This window comes from Pecten maximus, unplaced genomic scaffold, assembly GCF_902652985.1.
Source record: "Pecten maximus unplaced genomic scaffold, xPecMax1.1, whole genome shotgun sequence".
Lineage (NCBI taxonomy): Eukaryota > Metazoa > Mollusca > Bivalvia > Pectinida > Pectinidae > Pecten > Pecten maximus.
In genome coordinates, this window is record NW_022982739.1 from 5605 (window position 1) to 19917 (window position 14313).

Sequence of the window (14313 nt, forward strand, 5' to 3'; positions counted from 1 at the left end):
CGTGCACGTGTCATAACGCAATTAAAGCGTGATAAAACTGCACTACTGCACTACAACAGCCCTAGTGTAGTGTAGTGTAGACAATATGAATACATCCGAGGAGTTCCGAGTGCTAGTGTAGACGCGAGTAAAAATTGGAACTCCTCGGACTGTTTACTTGTTATCGAAATGGCTGCACCCACGAAAAACACGTGAGAAAATGGATAGAGTATTTCGGATTAATTCGTTATGCATGTTCAGCATTTATTTGGAGATTTTATTTTGAACAAGATTTGAAAGATAAACTGAGAGACACTGACCATCTTTCTGCTCAGGTTACAGGTAAGTGCTTCGTCTGTTTGGTGTCGTTCGCGAATACAGTTGTAGGTCACGTGATGTACAGATGTAGTGTAGGTGATACAGGTGTGCCACCGTGAACACCTGAGGTTAGAGTGAATGCGAGTGTGACGAAGCACGTTCTTTTTATAGCAGCGGCGGTTTGGTTGTATCCACGCATAACAAAAAAGAAAAATGTCTGCCCGTCCTTAGATACGACACTTCCATAACTGGGGAATGTCTCGGAAACGATTTTTGGAAATCTGTACATGTATTATTTTTTTTAAATCTCAATTAGATGCTTTTTAACTTGCACTGTCAGCTTTAAAGTCTATTTTTCATATCCTTATAGTTTTTCTAATCATGCTCAAAATGAACATCATTTCAATTGCGTATTTAGAATTAACGATTATTATTTCAAATTTAAGAATGTCTTCTCGATCACGTGAATTCCCCAGGATATACTTTATGTCCCCATCCCGAGCTTCCATCCGGGTCCACAAGCATGATTAGTACCTATATATGCTGACATTTTTTGGTTCGTAGTTGTCGTAAATGAAATAAAATTAATATTGTTAATAATCAATTACACAACTGAGTATGTATTAGTAATTTAGTAATTTAAATTTGACAATTCTTCTTTATTTCAGATGGGTACAAGAAACATCTGTTTTAAAACAGTCCTAGTTGCAATGCTTACCGAGTTTGCCGTCAGCCAGAACCACTGGGAAGACACGAGAACTGGGAAGATCCCTGCTTGCCTTCCTACGACATGTAACCCGGGTCAACCTACTTGCGAATGTTATCTCACCATTGAACGACGTTTTACCATGTTTAACGAAAAATCGAAATCGTTTGTGACTCCATCGGAGGGTCGATTGATCGAGCACCATGACTTAAGCACTCCAATAAGCACAAATGAACCTTCGTTTATCTCGACGGCAGATGGCAATAACTCTCGAATTGTTATAGCGATCAATGGACAATTCCCGGGTCCACAGATTACGGCGCACGAGAATCAGACTTTGGTCATTCACGTCCGAAACCTGATGGACGCAGACACTACTACCATACATTTTCATGGTATGCATCAGAAAGGCACCACCTATTCCGACGGCGTCGCGTTCGTATCACAATGTCCGATAGAACAAAATCAGACCTTCACCTATACGTTCAAAGCTAAGCCGCATGGTACCAACTTCTATCGCGCCCACAGCAATCAACAGAGGTCTATGGGACTGTATGGACCCCTCATCGTCCAACCTAAACAAGAACTTCCTTCGACAACAATTGAAGAACTCGTGGCGGTGCTTCAGGACTGGAACCACGACGATGATTATGCCACATTATATCAATCGAACCCAATGTTTGTGTTCCATTCTGGTCTAGTGAATGGGAAAGGCCGTTACTACCAGGATAGTGATACACACAATCAGGCTCCGTTGACACAGTTTGAAGTCATTAGGAACGAATGGTATACTTTTAGGGTTATCAGCGCAGCTACCTTTTCCCCTTTTCTTGTTTATGTTACTGGCCATCGTAATCTCACGCTTACCGCATCGGACGGTTATGCGATTAAGGAAATCGTTGTGAACGCCTTCATTATCAACCCTGGAGAGAGATATGATTTCAAGATATTTACAAATCAGCCTAATGATAATTACATGTTTGTAGCTAGGACACTAGAAAAAGACCAATTCCACGTAGCGGAGGCTATAATTCACTATCGAAATGCAGTGGTTAATTTGAATCCAGATAAACCTGCATCACTTAGTTGTTCCACGGAAATGAAATGTAAGATATTCAACTGTCCTTACCTTATTTCTACCAATGGTGACGAAGAATGCTTAACGTATAATGATGCACAGACAAATGACTTCAATTCAAAACCAGAGGAGGTTGCTACCATCGATCACGAATACTTCTTTAACTTTGCTTTTCCAAATTCTTCAAATGCCATTCCCCACGCATCAGTGAATGGCCGTCGGTTCGAAATACCTACTGCGCCGTTGTATTCACAACCAGATGAACTTAACTCAAGCTGCAACATTCTCTGTCCAACTGACTTTGCCGACAATAACCTCTGTTCTTGCACATACACACAGGAAATTGAGAACGGAAAGGTATACCAGTTCACATTAACCAACCTGGGGAACGGAAAAGGATGGTCACACCCGGTACATTTACACGGACATTCATTCTATGTCATGAAGATGGGTTTTGGCAAGTTTGATTCAAATGGAGTTCTAGTCGATTTGACAACTGACATTTCCTGTGAGATTGGATCGAAAGGATATTGTAACAGACCTGTCTGGGCTAATACTACCTCGAAAGGAGGTAACATCCCTGGAATCGTCCTCAACAACAACGCATAGAAAGACACCATAATCGTCCCTATTGGTGGCTACGTCGTCACCAGGTTCAAGGCAGACAACCCAGGGGCCTGGTTTTTCCATTGTGATATCGGCGTCCACAGTGAAAACGGAATGGGGATGGTGATTATTGAATCGCCGGAAAAGTATCCCGACATACCAAATGATTTCCCCGTCTGTGAAAACAGTCTCAATAAGGCTGGTAAGCACTTTTAACCTCTTTTCGAAACATTTTCGAGTTCCGAACTTACACAATCTCATAGTACATTAAGTGCTATTGACAATTTCGGGTCTCGTGTTTGTAACATTGACATTTTCAAGTCTTTTGTTAGTACTATCAAGTTTGAATCGCATTTTAGTTGTTGATTAACTAGTTCAAATTCAATTATGAGCAAAATTATTGATTTTGTTTTGTATACGAATTTGAGTGTTTGAAACCTATAATTAATGCTTGCAATAAAAGAGGTACCTTTTCACGACACTGTAGAAAGGTGATTGTATGTTGTACGTTGACATCTTGTCGATGTACACGTAAATGACAAATGTTATGAATTGTTATGAAACTTACCTTTGTTTATCTTTTATACACATGATCTTTACTGCAAGGCTATGTACTTAACGTCTTCAATGACTCAATATGTCACGAGCTTTTAATTTGATATATCACGAGCCTTCATTACAACTGATGAACATGTTTAGCTAACTCCATCGGACATAACTACGAATGTGCGATTATTTTTGGACAAATAAGTGAACCTCTGAAGGAAGTTTCTAAACAAGAGAAGCAGATTTTGGCTCGGATGGTATGTTGAATTCTGCAAAGGCAATCATACAACATCATAAAAGGCTAATAACATCAAAATAGTTATTCATGAGGGAGCTCGAGCTGGCTATGTAATAACAGATCGTTCTTGTTTAATTTCAGGTTTATCACCAAGCTTGGACTGGATGCTGTACTGGATAACAGTCACTGGGATCATCAGTAAGTTGGTGCTGATGTAGAAGAAAACGGAATCGACTGCCAGTCTTTTGATCCTATGACTCGAAACTGTTATTATTAAGAAGTCTTCATCTCTCGATTTTCTCTGCTGTCAGTTCCTGTCAAAATTGTCAGCTTAAATTATGCCACTGATTATATATATATATATATCAACAATGCCTATCAATAAACACATGTAAATATATCCACAGAAACAAAAACTTACAAAAAGACAAGTTACAGTCCCTCTTTATTTTTCAGCTAATGAACTGTTATGAAACTTATCGCTTAAACACATGTTAACATTTATATATTTTCGATTTATTTATCTTTATTTGGTAAGACCTCTTGTGTGGTTATGTTTATATGCATTCCTGAGTACATTTTTTTTGTTATTTGTTTTTTTTTATTAAGTCCCCCAAACGAAGTAGACTTATTGGTTTTGCTCCGTTTCTTCTTCTTCTTTGAGGGAAGGCGGACACAATGGTACCACTTTCGAAAACATGTTTTGCCATGGAAACGAAATGGAGACTGATATTGTCGAAATTTGGTATGTATGTACATCATGGGACATCGGTCACCCCCGTAACCTTACTTTCACATTTTAACAAAATGACCGCCATTTCCTGATCTCTGATTAGAACAAATTAACATATTGTCCGATTTTCAAGAAATTTTGGTATGCAGGGGTATAAGGGGGGCTGCAATATCAACTGAATGGGTTTTGTTGCCATAGCAAACAAACTGAGACTTCTGATTGGTCAAAATTTTGATGTTTGATTTTAACGAAATTTGGTATATAGAGATATTGAGGGATGCCGAACATAATGGTAGTTACTTTTTATCTTTGAAAATAAAGTCTTAAGCAATTCAAACAATGTCTGTTTTCCATTTGTTAAAATACGAAAAGACATCTTAGACTTTTAGATAACAGCAAGTATGCAGTAACATGGAATACTTTCAGTTATGAATCATTAAGTACATTTATTACCATGGCAATCATTGTAACGAGAAACACATATTTATTCACGGGAAGGTTAAACTGGAATCAGGTTATCCGATCTACCGACTACTCCTAAACTACTGCGGGACTATTGACGAAAATAATCTGTGTACATTGTAGACGTGCGTAAGCTACATCAGGTCATGTTACTTCCCCTTTTCTGAATGTTATGTCCCTTTGGGGCGGTGGTCGGTTACACATTGATTAGGTTTAGGTTTATTTTGTTTAACGTCCTATTAACAGCTAAGGTCATTTAAGGACGGCCTCCCGTGCGTGCGACATGCATGCGTGTGGTGAGTGCGTATGTGTGTTTTGGGAGGCTGCGGTATGTTCGTGTTAAGTCTCCTTGTGATAGGCCGGAACTTTTGCCGATTTATACTGCTACCTCACTGAAGCATACTGCCGAAGACACCCAGCAGCACACCCCACCCGGTCACATTATACTGACAACGGGCGAACCAGTCGTCCCACTCCTAATATGCTGAGCGCTAAGCAAGGAGCAGCAACTACCATTTTTAAAGACTCTGGTATGTCTCGACTAGGGGACAGGGCCCAAAGCCTTCCTCACAGGGGCGAACGCTCAACTAAAGGCCAAAAGTGAGGCATTGTCAAGGGAGACATTAGGAAGAAGAAAGTTGTTCAGAAAGAAGGGAAAAGATAAGATCCCAAATTTAGTCGCCTCTTACGATCTTGCAATGGGGGCAGCAGGTACAATTCTTACGCCCTACCTGCAGGGCAATTACACATTGATTTCCCCTCAATATCTTCAGTAATTTTAAAGGATTAATTCTAAACTACATAGGTTAGTTTATTGCCATGAGAGCTGGGACAAGTTCGATAATTGACTTCATTCGTGTTATTTACAGAATAATTGCCCTTATATCGCTCAATTTCTTGAGTAGTATATAAATGTTATGGGATTTCAACAACATTTAGCGACAATAATCCTTATACATGTCCGTTTGTTTTTGTTTTATTGTATTCTCTTTATGTATGAAAATTATTAATCTTAATTATTTCTGATGTTGAATTTAGAATCCATACTGCCAAAAGGTTGTATTAATCGTTAAATGTATAACTAAACAGTCATTGACTTTGTAAGGATTAAGACAAGGAATTCTTAACCTGCGAAATTAACCCTTTAAGCCCTGATGATGGATTAATGCATCACCGGGCCGGGGCCGAATGATGCATTAATGCATCACGGAAGTGGATTTTTTTTCCTTCAATTTTTTGACGTGACGATTCGTCAATAAAACAATATAATAATAAGTCTTACGTGAATCAGTTATTGTTTGTCAATAAAATTACGAAATTCAATCACCATAATAACATAAAATTTCTTATTTACGTACTTGTTTTGATTTTCCTCTCACAAGAACTTCCGGTCGGACGGGAGGGAATTAAAACTGATTCGCGGGAAAAATAAACTAGATTCTTGTAAACCAATACAAACAATATGCGTTATAAAGCTGACATCGTTTATGACAATTATCCCACGAGTTTTTGTAATTGATTTCAGTACATACTCTTTATATTTCCACAAATTTAGAACACGTAAACAGCGATAGTCAATAAAATAGTGGGTTATCACATCACCGCTGACACCGGGGAACGTAAACATTGCACGCCTGTTGTCTGCTAACTCGCAAACGTTCTGATCGAATCTGCCATTCATTGAGATATCGTTCCAAAACTACATCTGTGTTTTGATGTGTTTATTTTGTTACGTTCTTGTTGATAATCTTTCAAACTATAGCCTAATTTTAGTAACAGATCACATGACATCGATTTACAAAGATAGTCGTATAAGACCTGTGTGAGTAAAGTACAAATTCGTGTTTGTTTGTTTTTTTTTTTTTTTTAAAGATTTTAAAGGTTTTGAACGTGTAGTTTATGTAGCCTTTCATCTTATAGTTTCGTATCAGATGATCAAATTGACCAATACACAAGCGATCTTTGTTGTCATGGTAGTTAGTACGCGTTCTATCGAGACCTGAAAATGTCTTCGGACACAGAAATTTCAGGTGGCGAAGACTTTGAAGGATTCGATCCTGAAGAAGTCCAGGACACACAACAAAACCATATAGCAATACTGGGATGTCAGGGAACAGGGGATGATGATATCAGCGTTGTAGGGGAAGTGGACAGTGATCCCCATGACTTAGAGGCAGAGGTTGGTCCTGGGGGCGATGCAGACGATGAGTGGCACACAGGGTTCAAATACTTCGAGGGCTTCCGTTTTTGTTTACACCAAGGGTAACACGGCACCAACAATACCTATGGGACCAGAGAAGGAGCCTGTCGGTTTCCTCTCATTGTTTTTGGATCAGACAACACTCGATCTTCTGATAGAGGAAACTGGGAGATATGCCCAGCAGCAGATCAATGCGAATCCGGGTCAAAATAGGCAACCCTGGAAGGATATAACTCTCGTGGAGATGTACACTTTCCTGTATGGCGATTGGTGTGACCAAGAAACCACCAATAAAACTGTACTGGTCTACAGATTTATATTCTGAGACACCGCTCTTTGCCAAGACAATGCCGAGGGACAGATTTTGCCAAATTCTGAGGTACCTACATTTTGCGGGCAACAATTTAGAGGAGCGTCATGATAGTCCTAACTTTGATCTCCTGTACAAAAGCAGGATACTTGTTACACATCTGAATGAGAGATGTGTACAGGAGTATGTCCCACGCAGGCGTGTCACAGTGGATGAATGTATGGTTCCTTTAAAAGGAAAGGTACAGTTCAAGCAATATTTGAGACTCAAACCCCAAAAATGGAATGTGAAAGTTTGAGTGCTGGCAGATTCTGGCTACAGTTATGTCCACTATATTGACATCTATCCAGGTAAATATGTGTAACACAACACCATATGGTTTACAATAGTTAATTTTATTTGTACTTCACGTTGTGTCTATTTGGTTATAAAGTGTATCACATCCATGTCCATGGTTCGCTCTCACCCTCACCTCCGCGTGTCCTCTGTTCTCCCTCTCCCTTCACACACTCACGTTGTGTCTATTTGGTTATAAAGTTTATCACATTCATGTCCATGGTTCGCTCTCACCCTCACCTCCGCGTGTCCTCTCTTCTCCCTCTCCCGTTCGTGCTCTCTTCACACACCTGTATTCCCTATAATATGTTTCCAAGCTTTACCCTAGACACGCCCCTTGTGCATCTCATTACCAAGGCACGTGCGACTCCAACTCTACCTGATCAGCTCCCCCTCCCATTAATCTATCTTCTATTGTCATCGCTTATCCTGACTATAGCAGTACCATCTAAGATTGGAGTGATCCTTCCCCTGTTGTATCACTCAGGAAACCACGCGGCCTACGACCTTGAGCTGCGTATCTAATTCTACTCCAAACCTGTCAATCTCAGGTGTTGTTTTCTCCAGTAGAGTATACTTGACGTTTGACCTGCTCTGTCTGATAGTAACTATTCTAAATGATGTATCGAACTTATATTATCCCTTTTCAAAGCCCATTTTGTTACATATGGTATTGATTTTTTTATGCAGACTTCTTTTATTTTTATACAGTGTTGTACAAAAGGTTCATTGTCCTGCATTATATTGAAGGTTCATATAATACTCATTAATAAAAATAAAAGAATCAAACATCTGATAATATATATATAATCATGATTCAAACCTCTGAAATACTATAGGATAAAAAAGTGGATATATATACCAGAATAATGGAATATCTTAAGAACTTCATAAAATATCACCTTATTCCCATGTTATACACATTGTCATTATTTATTGCAATTTTATTTCTTACATGTAAATGCAGCCCAACTGAGATAGCATCCTCAGTCTTGATTTACCCTCTCTAGTGCTAGATATTTCATAATTGGACCCTTAAGTTTCTCGATGTTAATAGTCAAAGTTTCTTCTGACCTGACCCAGACACAAAACTTCGACATTTATTGCAATTTTATTTATTGCATGTACATGAACAGAGATATCATCCTCAGTCTCGGTTTATCCTTTTCATGATGCAGTGTAGATTTATCTATTTCAAAAAAAGACCCTCAAGTTTCTATAGAGGAAGTTTCCTCTGACCCAGACGACACCCAACTTACGACATTCAGGGCCAGAGAAATGTTTTAATTTTGGGACTGTCTAGTTTCCCAAGCACACTAATTTCCATTGATTGCAGGAAGACACTACCATTCGGAAGGTGCTCCAGCCAGCAGAGTGGTGAACAAGTGTTTGAAGGGAGCTGACATTCAGGGGCAAGGCTACCATGTGTACATTAACAATTATTACACTTCTCCTGACCTTCTAGGGAACAACCAACCAATTGAAAAAATATATTTTTGAAACAGCCCCTGTGTATAGAACGTTGAGCCAAGGATAAAATGTCTGGCAGCCACTGATTGGCCAGTATGTTATGAAGTGAGAAAATAGATATGTAGCCTGATAGGTAACTATCAATAAGAAATGTTGATATAAATTTCTTAAGTCCGATTGGTTTTTTTCCCAAAAGTTCACGTAATAATAGTAAACAGGTAAACATTTAAGATTTTTGAGAATTTTTACTGCGAAATTCACCTATTTTCAAAATGGCTACCCTGGAGAAAATTTGAGCTGAAGGACCCAACTTTTTTTTTTATTAGGTGTTATATCCGACCCTAAACTTTTGTTATAAACCATAATCGTCATATTCAATTCAAGAATTTGAATGAAATAATCCAAAACGTTAACACTAAGGTCTATGGGAAAACAATTGGTTGGTTGGTCTCTACATATAGCTACCGCATATGACATTTTGTGCCATCTAGCGTCCCTGGAAACCAGATGATGGGACCGACTAGCACATTTTCGGACGGGATTCTCATCTTGGAGGCATTGTAGCAGAATTTAGAGAGAAATTGAGATTCAGGGGGGATTGATGATGAAAATATGACACATGTAGTGTTACAAGGAGGACCATAGACCGGACAGATACGGACATACATTCTATATTTCAATGGTAGCGGTATATATCGTGGCTCGGGGTACGGTGGTATGCTGGTTGTACTGCTGGCACTACCCCGGTTCAATGTGTGGGTGTGTGTCTGGTTGTTCTGTTGTCACTACCCCGATTCGGTATTCGGTGATGTGTTTGGTTGTTCTGTTGTCACTACCCCAGTTCAGTGTTTGGTGATATATCTGGTTATTTTTTGTTGTCACTTGCCCGGTTCCGTGTTCTGTGTCTGTGTTTCGACTCTTTTATCTAAATAATGGCTCTACTCCCTAATTTTTATTCTCGTTCTGCCTTTTTTTCTTCATTTTTTACAAAAAGACCAGAAATTAGGGGGTGGGGGAGATAACATTGAGTTATCTCCCCCTGATCTTTATTCTATATCTTATTTGTTTATATTTCTGAGTAGCACGATTTCTATATTTGGCTATTAACCAAAAGCCATCCCTTTAAATTCAAAGCTTATCAAGATATTAAAATTTACATTTCAAAATTAACTCAATTTTAATGTGGTTTTCTCTTAAGAATTTCATCTCCGGTACCAATAGAAGAATCAACCTACCAGCCTAAGACTTGCAGTCAGGCACTGCATATTTTGATAGCATAGCCTATGGTTCTATCCTGTTCCAGAAAAGTTATATTTGAAAAATGTGAAAGATGCTATAGGGAACAACCAACCAATTGAAAAAATATATTTTTGAAACAGCCCCTGTGTATAGAACGTTGAGCCAAGGATAAAATGTCTGGCAGCCACTGATTGGCCAGTATGTTATGAAGTGAGAAAATAGATATGTAGCCTGATAGGTAACTATCAATAAGAAATGTTGATATAAATTTCTTAAGTCCGATTGGTTTTTTTCCCAAAAGTTCACGTAATAATAGTAAACAGGTAAACATTTAAGATTTTTGAGAATTTTTACTGCGAAATTCACCTCTTTTCAAAATGGCTACTCTGGAGAAAATTTGAGCTGAAGGACCCAACTTTTTTTTTTATTAGGTGTTATATCAGACCCTAAACTTTTGTTATAAACCATAATCGTCATATTCAATTCAAGAATTTGAATGAAATAATCCAAAACGTTAACACTAAGGTCTATGGGAAAACAATTGGTTGGTTGGTCTCTACAATCATCCCTGTTCAGTGCAAATACATATGCATGTGGCACATTTAGGTTCAACCGCCGTGGTCTCCAGAGAGATATTATGCAGAAAAGGCCAGAGGGAGTATTACGTAGAGGAGATATGGCCTTCAGGCAAAAAGGGCCTCTTCTAGCTGTTGTCTGGAAGGACAAAAAGTGTGTTACTGCTCTGTCAACAATACATGATGAAACAACAGCAGAGGTACAACGCCTAGTGAAACAGGAGGATGGTACTTTTGTTAGGGAGAACTTTCGCTGCCTAAAGGTCATTGCTGACTACACTTCCCATATTGGAGGTGTAGACAAAGCAGATCATTATATGCAATACTATGCTTTCAGTCATAAATCCAGGAAATGGACTATGAAGGTTTTCTTCGGGATTCTGGAGATAATTAAGCTTACTGCTTATCAGCTGTTCCTCCAGAGTCCAAGCCACCAACCAGGACAAGGCAAACAGCAGCTTTCTTTCCTGCAGTGCACACAGAGTGTGATGAGGGGTTTGGTGGATGGATTCACCTCCACTGTCAGGAAAGGAAGGCCATCTCTGTTGTTATTGGATGAACGACTGACACAACGCCATCTCCCTGGAACACTACAGTCACGATCATGGTGCCATGTATGCTACATGCGTTGTAAGAGTGGACTGCAAGACAAGGCCAGCCAAACTAAATTTAGCTGTATAGAATGCAGGGAACATATATGCCTCCCCACTTGTTTCTCTCTGTATCATTCTCAAGCAAAGTACTTCTAGGTCATGATGCAGTCCACATGAACAGTTGATTCTACTATATAACATCATTCCCTGTCCAGCGGTAGGCTGTAAACAAACGAAGAAGTTGGGGTAAAACCGGAGTACCCCGAGGAAAACCTCCGGTATACGGTCAGTACCAGGCAACAACCCAGAGGTGGAGGATTATTGATAAAGTATCTTGACACCTGATACCGAGCATGTAGAGATAAGGGCTACTAACTATGTTCCAATGTGTGACATTGGTCTTCAATTTAAGGTGAGCTTAAACCTTTAAATATCTTCTCAATAAGCAAGACGCCAAGAGATCAAGAGATCTAATTTCTAATTTGATTGGTCAATGCTTACTCTTCAGTTGCTAGTTAGCTATACAATGTTTTGTGTGTTTGTAGATTTCAAAATACACAAACTTTGAAATTATCATCACTAGCGATTATAACATCGACATGTGAAACTCTCAGTCATGGTCCTTGATTGACATCACTTCAAGTGTAAACATCAAATGGTTCAGGAACCTACTCGTGTTTATGAAGCTGGGACTTTAATAAACCATGTATATACCTTAGCTTCAGAACACATTCCACTGCTTAAAGTTGTAGTGAATGGCTTCAGTGATCACTATCCCGTGTGTTTCGTAAGGAAACGTAAATTTGTTACAAAATTTGAATACTTTAACACATTACAGATCATTTAAAACTTTCATACACAGTCAGTCCTAAATGACCTTGAACTCGGTACCCTGGTCTGTAATGGAGTCCTTTTCGGACGTTGATGATACACTCCGAGCTTGGAAAGACCTTTTTCTCAGTATTGTCGATCAGCATGCACCTAGACTGCAAAGGAGATTAAAAAAGTCGTCTCAGCCGGAGTGGATGGATGATCACATCCTCGAAAACATCCGTCTGAGAGACAACCTTAAACAGATCGGTGATACTGAGTTATAGTAATCACCGAAAGAAATCCTTCATATCAGATTAATTTAATTTAAAATGTAATTTAAAGTATCAAAATGCTTGCCTGGAAGCAATTGCCAAGTCAAAAGAAGGAAATTTAACCATGAAGTAATATTGAATTAAATTTAAGATTGTTTTGGTGATCAGTTTTCTTGTTGTAAATAATGACTTCCTCACTCAACAACATAAGGGAGGCTATCCAAATATTTTCTCGAGTCAGGGTAGATATTGAATCGCCAAAGGACAAGATCTTGTGTGTTGTGGTGTTGTGGGGAGAATATGAACTAAGCATGTCAAGGGGTTCAGGACATAGCTTTTACACAAATCTGTACCGTGCATGCTTTATTTACAAAATTAGTGTGACGTATATGACATTTAACCCGGACAGGGTGGTCGGGTGAACAGTTGTAATTCTCCTTCACTGATTGGACGTGATCATGAGTAGATATGGGTTCATGTCACTTGCTAGGCTTTTCTGATAATGACCACATGGGTTTTCTCTGATCCTCTCGGACACTTCCATCCGGGCAAACAATCATGTTTATTTAAGCTGGTATAACTTGTATCGCAATAGTTGTAAAATAAAATTTTCATTTTCAACTCAATATTGTGATGTGATGGTGTGAATATGAATTAAACTTGTCTCATTGTACTACACAAGTATCTTTTAAGAACATTTACACACAAAAAGGAAGCATAATCAGTAAGCACAACCCTTAGAAATTGATGCTATTTTTTTTTTTTTTTTTTGCAAAATTAAAGGTTTTTTCTTCAAAACAATTTCTAACATAAACTGAATCGTGACATGGGAAATTTATTCAGCTTTTCACTTATTCCTATCCGAAAATGATTGGACAAGTATTTTTAGAGAAAAAGGCAGTATTTATTTGATAATCAATGTTCACTAAAAGCAGTAAGTGCCGCAATTAAATGTCCCTGATTGATTTTCGCATAATCAAATAGTGTGTTCTAAAAGGATATATTTGAATTGATAAATTATATGAAGAAAGATGATTTATCTTAATTAACAACCTTATCTGATAAAACGGTAAATAGTTACCGGAGCGAAGGCATAGATATACAATTTGCAGGAATAATGCACAAAAGAATAACACCTTGTATACTTAATTACAAAAACATTTGACTCTAAACCATATCTGTCTATTCTATCTTCTCTCGCAGATTTCAAGACCCCCTTAATATCTGCCACTTAATCCCCTAACAATAGAAGTACCTATTCTATTGTTTATCTCTGACCTGGTCCCTCACCTTCACCTGGGGCCGCGGTGGCCGAGTGGTTAAGGTGTCCCGACATTTTATCACTAGCCCTCCACCACTGGGTTGCGAGTTCGAAACCTACGTGGGGCAGTTCCAGGTACTGACCGTAGGCCGGGCACTCCGGCTTTCCTCCACCTCCAAACCTGGCACGTCCTTAAATGACCCTGGCTGTTAATAGGACGTTAAACAAAAACAAACAAACACCTTCACCTTCACGCGTGACTGACCTCTCTCGGCCATCTTTACCGGACACCTGTACAAATACTTTTGTCTTAACCACCTCCCCTTTACTTTAACGCAATTTATTTATCTCTAATTTCTATAAGAGTTACTTCCCCTCTTACAGGTAACTATATCGTTGCTCGGAAAGATACTCAATACCGTCTTTATTTGTTTGTTTTTTTCGGGCAATTAAATTCTCCTTTACATATAACTGACATTTGTTCCTCCTTATAGTAACCATCCCTACCATGGCTCAGCAGATATCTACAAACATCAAAATCTCAGGTCGTTGTCCTTACTCCGATAGAAAGGAAACAT

The 14313-nt window shown here is 38.8% G+C and overlaps 2 protein-coding genes across 2 annotated transcripts; both read left to right on the forward strand.

Annotated features, from left to right (window-relative positions):
• The first annotated feature begins 1130 nt into the window (after window positions 1-1130).
• LOC117320883 (laccase-2-like) lies at window positions 1131-4493 on the forward strand. The gene is given in 2 exon segments (XM_033875368.1): window positions 1131-2889; window positions 3613-4493. Coding segments are annotated over 2 exon segments (1821 nt in total). The 5' UTR covers window positions 1131-1145; the 3' UTR covers window positions 3690-4493.
• Window positions 4494-6671: 2178 nt separating this feature from the next.
• Window positions 6672-11545, forward strand: LOC117320884 (piggyBac transposable element-derived protein 4-like). Its single transcript, XM_033875369.1, has 2 exons — window positions 6672-6928; window positions 10828-11545. The coding sequence occupies exons 1-2, from the start codon at window positions 6672-6674 to the stop codon at window positions 11543-11545; spliced, it is 975 nt and encodes a 324-aa protein (XP_033731260.1).
• The last annotated feature ends 2768 nt before the right edge of the window (window positions 11546-14313 follow it).

Excerpts from the sequence above, each read along its gene's own strand:
- LOC117320884 (XM_033875369.1), top strand. The coding sequence starts at position 6,672 with ATGTCTTCGGACACAGAAATTTCAGGTGGCGAAGACTTTGAAGGATTC. Across the intron at positions 6,929-10,827 it reads CGTTTTTGTTTACACCAAGG|GTTCAACCGCCGTGGTCTCC; the intron begins GTAACACGGCAC and ends TGGCACATTTAG.